The sequence below is a fragment of the Teleopsis dalmanni genome, chromosome 1, assembly GCF_002237135.1.
Source record: "Teleopsis dalmanni isolate 2A chromosome 1, ASM223713v2, whole genome shotgun sequence".
NCBI classification, from domain to species: domain Eukaryota; kingdom Metazoa; phylum Arthropoda; class Insecta; order Diptera; family Diopsidae; genus Teleopsis; species Teleopsis dalmanni.
In genome coordinates this window covers 117,312,468-117,318,720 of record NC_051846.1, presented here as the reverse complement: position 1 = coordinate 117,318,720, position 6,253 = coordinate 117,312,468, and the positions used below count along the sequence as shown (strand labels likewise).

Here is a 6,253-nt window from a genome sequence, read left to right as displayed (position 1 = left end):
CTAACAGCGCATTTGTTGCAGAATGAATACGTGCTGCCATAAAAGTTCTGATGTTTTTTTAGTTCGAAAAGTTTTAAAAGAATAAAAATAAGATATTTAACAGCAACAACAAAAAAAGCGGTAAAAAATTAACCGCTTTTTTATGCAGTGACAGCGCAGGCGTGCCTCAAATTTCAAGTGATTTTTAAATGAATTCTGTTAAAATACTTAAAATGCGCAGAATTTTATTGAAAGAATGAATTGCAAGCAATTTTTAACTTTTTCAAAAGTCTTGAAACAAAGGAACTCAAATTAAAGATCGTTGACATTTAAGTCTACACAATGTCTTTCAAAAATAACAATTTTCAAACCTAATTTTTGGTTGACGCAATTGTTATAAAAATTACCGAAAAATAGGTGTGCACAAATTAAGTCTTTTTTATTGCATAAAATTAAATAAAAATAACACTCTAAAAAAAAGCTTTATTGGAATTTAAATAATATTGTTTTTCACTCTATTTTTTTCTTTCAGCCGTAAATTAAGGGCCACAAACATGAAAAAGGCCAAACGATGGCTTCTACCGATAGCAGGTGAGTTGCTTTAAAATAAATTAACAATTGTTCAGTTGTTAATTTAGGTATTCAATTGTGTTCAATTGTTCTTAGTTGATTTGAACTTAAGCACAAATTAAAATATATTAGAATATTTATTCCCAATTCTAATTTTTAGTTTCTAAAAATTACGAGTATCTGTCTAATAAATTAGAATTAGACTCTAGAATCTAATGTTAGAATCTAAGATCTTTTGGACTACAAACCCCATTTCAAATTACAAAGGTTTTTGAGGTCAACCTCATAAAATAATTAATTTTCAATCAATGATCAAAACTATTGAATCATATCTTCCCGTGTATACTCTAAACTTCTTTTTAAGGCTTTCAAAACCAATATCAATTTAATCTAAGTTAGGTTAGATTAATCAGTCCGGTCATAAGCCATACATAGATCATTGAAACTCTAGCAACATCAAATGAAGAAAGACCTTTATGTAAATTTGTAGTAGGCATTATGTAGAATGTCGACGACATTAGTTAGGATATTGTTAATCTATGTCATAAGCCATATATAGATCTTTAAGACTCTAACAACATCAAATGAGCAAAGACCTTTGCGTAAAGTAGGTATTTAAGGAGTAATCTTAAATTCAGAACAAACGTCGACCTACTACATAATAACATACATAATACTACAAACCTACTGCTACTACCTACTACTTTTTGTAAAGGCGTTGCTACAGTCTAAAAGATTTATGTATGTCATAAGCTATACATCGATCTTTTAGACTGTAGCAACATCAGATGAAGAAACGCCTTTACATAAACTAATAGACAGTTGCAGTAGTTTTATGTATGATGTCGACACTTGTTGTGAATCTAAAAAGTAATTGAAATTCCTTTTTAGAGACATACAACATCTTCTCAAAGTATATAGCCCTTAACCATTTTAATAATATGCGCGACTTAAACAAAAAAAAAATGTCACAGGCTCTTTTTTCTCCAGCTGTTTTGCATTCCCCGTATTTATCACTATTGATAATTTCCATCTTATATGTGTAGGATAGGTTAGGTTATACCGGCGATCACTAGTGGAACCACTTAGGGTCATTGGCCCATTGTGTTACCGTATGTATAGGAAAACTCAGGGTTTAAAACCACCTAGAACCTTAGACGAAGCTCAAATGCTGTTTACTGTCAGGTCTTGTAATTGATCAAGATACTCAATAAAGAGGGCTCTTAAAGTGTTGAGTCGCCATCGTGCATGAACTAGGCAAAGACAGAGTAGATGCGAGGTATTCTCAACGTCTTCCGCACAACTGCAACAATACTTTATTGTTGCTTTATTATTATTGGCATTTATTAATATCAGACCAACCAAAATTTTAAATGACAAAAATAAATGCCTAATCCGTGCTAACCACTAACAAGTGGTAGCTACTTCTGGTACTATCAAATCTACCAACAATAAACTTGCAAGTGTGAAGACGTGTAGTATTATTGTGTTGTTCGTCTCTAAATTGAATACGCAAAGTCACTACAGAAATTGATAGTGATAAACTCTGAAGAAAGATACATTAGAATCGAGTAGCAACTTTTCTTAATTTAACTAAAGATGGTCTCCACTTACTTACGTCAACCATTATATCATTGTTTGTTTGGCACTCAGTGGCATTTACAGAGACTCACGGAAGGATGACTCTTTGAAAACTAATACAAAGTTCATATGAAGTTCATGTGATCTATTATATCTAGTGTAAAATATTTTAGAAGAGTTTGAACCCCAAAACCGGCCTTCCATACGTCACTTATTATTATTATAAGAAACGATAATAGTAGTGTACGGTGATCTATACGACTTGTTATCTGTTTAGGGGTGTTTGAATGCATAGATTCTATTATATCTAGGGTAAAATATTTCAACATATTTGGTAGAAATTTGAACCCCAAAACCGATCGTTTATACGCCATTTATTATTATTATAAGAAACGATAATAGTAGTGTACGGTGATCTATAAGACTTATTATCCGTTTAGAGGGGTTCCTTTCCTTATATATGGAATTGATTATTATTATTAGAAAGGAAAATGCTGCACTGCTGCCTATAAGACTTATTGCGCTAAAGGTTCTGATGCTACTGTTTGGATCTCTTTGAAAAATAAATTTAGTTTTTAGAAGATTTCTATTTTGTGATAGAATAATAAAAATATTTAAGTAATTAATTAAAATCTTAAATGATTGCTATTTTAAAAAAATAATCAAACTTTAATATTAGTTAATTAGTTCATACAGTTTTTTAATTGTTAACTAAATATTTGAAAATAATATCTAAATAGCCAGTTATCTATTTTCGAATAGAAAAATCGTTTATTATGAAGAATAATTTGGATTTATATAAATTTATTCAGTGATTGGTATTGGCCCGCGATTGCATTTGGTCTGAACAGCCCTGATCTATATTATCTTTTTAAAAAGTTGTTGTTGTTTTGGAATCCATCTTTTTATAAATTCTATCAAATGATTCGTGTGATATCCAGGTATTATCATTACTTAAATTATCAATTATATTATTAGTCCGATCTGTTAAATTAAAGCTGAAGTATTCAATTTATTTTTTTTTTTAAATTGTATTAAATATTTTCTGCAAACATAATGAAATATGTCTACTTCTATTAACCTTGAATACGGCGATTTAATTAATTTTTTTTGTTTAATTTAAATAAATTATTGGAACCCATAAAAAATTTCTATTTATTTTATGAAAATCAATTAATATTATTTTTTATTTGTTATTAAACTTTTTTTCTTACAGCTTTGTTGGCGGTGTTAGTCACAGAAACCGACGCAGTGGCACCGTTTAAAAAGGTTTCCATTGGTACAACAACAACAACGACATCGACTACGACTACAACCACAACAGAAGCGCCAGCAATTGAAAGTGATGATGGAAAGGTAATTAATAATTTTTTAAATGTAAAGTAAATAATGACTTTATCAGCATTTTTATAAAAATGTGTAAATTTTTAAACTGTATAAGTATAATATAATAATGAATAATAATATAATAATAATGAGAACTTCATTTAAAAATAATGAGAAGACAATTCAGTAGGCAAAGACCAGAACCGAGTATAGTCTATAATCATTACTATTAACCGTGAAATTTAAAAATTTTTAATTAACATGTATGCAGATCTTAGATTAGTCGTTGAATAATCACGAAGCTTATGAGAATTACATAAATTAGTCAGTGAGATGGGTGGGACTCTGCAGAAACTCCCCAGCTATCAAAGTGTAAAAATGCCCAGATGCACTAATTTGGAGAAGGCTCAACATTAGACATTAGACTTTAATATAAATTTAAAATAAATATATCCAAGTAATAATTACAAGAAAAAAATTACTATTCAATATTACTAAAATATTACTAAATTAAATCGTTTTTTTGGATGTACAGTTATTATAAAAAGTAAATTAAAATTTAATAATATCAATATATCAATATTACTGAAATAAATTGTTTTTTGTATGTACACTTATTATAAAAAATAAATTAAAATTTAATAATATCAATATTTTAAATATAAATAATTTTCTTAAAATATTCTTCTTTACATATATAGGGCAGTTTAGGCCAACAAATGCTTTCTTAAGTACTCGAACATTTACAATTACTTTTACTATGTAACAATTAATATATATATATAACATAAATTCCCAATTTGTATTAAAACTTGTTCCATTTACTTACTTAACCTAATACGGTGAAGTACTTAAATGGCTCAGCGAAGTAACTCATTCATATACCTATCCGTATTAACGAGAGGCGAAAGTAACTATAAAATTACTTAAAAAATTCTGGTCACGAAGTTTCGAGAATGTACAGAACAAAATAGACTTAAGTTGATGTGTCATGTGTCAACGACTTTTACACTTTTCATTTATTTAAATATATTACTGAAATTATATAAATTCTTTAACTAATAATTATATTAATTAATGTCAATTTCCATTAAGAACAGTATTTTAATTTTTATTATAATTTTACTTTCAGGCCAACAATTCATCAACACCAACCAAGAATTCAAAACTGACGGGAATACCACAAATTGATTACATATGGGATCCAAATTTACCACGTGAATTAAGAGGGTAAGATTTATATTTAATAATCACTATATTCTATTGCTTAAAATAATATAATAATAATACAAAATTTGGGCACTAAAATTTAACAGATCGAAAATAAATCGAGATCGAAGCCAGATTTACCAATTCTAATTTTAATCAATTAAAATCGTTCATTATTGCTTCTTCTTCTTTATTTGCCAATGTGATTTCGAATATTGGTGATCATATAACGTAACATAATACTATATTGTTTAATTCGCTTTTGTTAAACACAATTACAAATTTTTTACTATTTCTGCGTATTGCTCTCTGCATCTAGCTACATTTATAAGGCTGCCAACCTCTTGTTTTTGGGTCCAAAGCCATGAAAATTGTTTCCTATCAATATCGCGTTTGCCTTCGATTTTTCCCTGAATAATCATTTGAAGTAGCTCATATTTTAAATTTCTCATAATATGTCCTAGCTAGCCTACCTAGTTTTTCTTCTTTTTATAGTTATTAACAATTCGCTAGCACATCTCATTTTTCGTAATACTTCATTATTTGCAACATGATCTGTCCATGGAATTTTGAGATTTCTCCGAAAAATCCATAACTCAAATGCTTCGAGATTGTTAATATCAGCAATTTTTAAGTCCCGATTTCCATAGCGTATAGAAATATAGACCAGACATAGCATTTTACAAAAGGGATTTTAGTTTTAATATTGAGATCATGACTGTTAAAAACTTTTTTGTATCTAAGAAAAGTGTTACCTGCTATTTCTATTCGGCATTTGATCTTGTTGGAACAATTCCAATTTTCATTTATATATCATCCAAGATATTTAAAATGTTGTACTCTTTCATTACTGCTTACGGTAAAAACTAAAAGCAAATGAGATAAATTAATTTTTGAATAATGATCGAATTTAGACTCCAATTTTTGATTTTGATAATATTACAGTTTCTAGATCTGGGAATGTAGTTGAATATTCATCTGAAGTAGAGACTATACACTATGCTTAAAGAAAGTTTTTCGAACATAAAATGCTTAGTTATTGTTCCAACAATCTTTAATTCATTGAAGAACAAATAGTTTCTTTATAAATGCTGTGACTAATCTTCAATATCCTATCTACCCGTGTTTGATTACAAATCAGAAATACAAATCTTACTTTCATTAGTTATTATGTTTTTTCGCTAAATTATTAGTTTATTAAAGGTTTAGTCAGTAGCGTCGCTAGGCGTCAGCGATGTCGGCCTCGCGTCCACTGGGTTCTCGCAGAAAATTACAGGATTCCGACTGTGGATTCTAAGCACTTAATAAATATTTTGAACAATTTGGTTCACCATATTCGAAGTATTCCCGAATGTTTATATAGTAACTAGATTCATGTTCACAGTTCCAGTCAGTATAGCTTCGACGGAAAGAAGCTTCTCAAAGTTAAAATTGATTAAGACGTACTAGAAAAGTATGATGATCCAAGAGAGACTATCTCCATTGGAAATTTTATAAACTGAACCAAAAATAGCAGGTGGCGCAAATTATGATTTAATTGAAAAAAAAATTAAGTGAGGCTAAAAGTAGGAAAATTGATTTATTTTAA

The 6,253-nt window shown here is 28.8% G+C and overlaps 2 protein-coding genes across 2 annotated transcripts in view; one reads left to right on the top strand and one right to left on the bottom strand.

Annotated features, from left to right (window-relative positions):
* Positions 1-503: 503 nt before the first annotated feature.
* On the top strand, positions 504-4,690 carry LOC119665687 (GATA zinc finger domain-containing protein 18-like). Its single transcript, XM_038074917.1, has 3 exons — positions 504-570; positions 3,347-3,486; positions 4,589-4,690. The coding sequence occupies exons 1-3, from the start codon at positions 534-536 to the stop codon at positions 4,688-4,690; spliced, it is 279 nt and encodes a 92-aa protein (XP_037930845.1). The 5' UTR covers positions 504-533.
* A 250-nt stretch (positions 4,691-4,940) lies between these two features.
* Positions 4,941-6,253, bottom strand: part of LOC119665686 — a 4,808-nt gene continuing 3,495 nt past the window's right edge. Inside the window, exon 3 of the mRNA XM_038074916.1 lies at positions 4,941-5,075. Coding sequence (XP_037930844.1) covers positions 4,941-5,075 — 135 coding nt within the window. The remainder of the gene's footprint in view (positions 5,076-6,253) is intronic.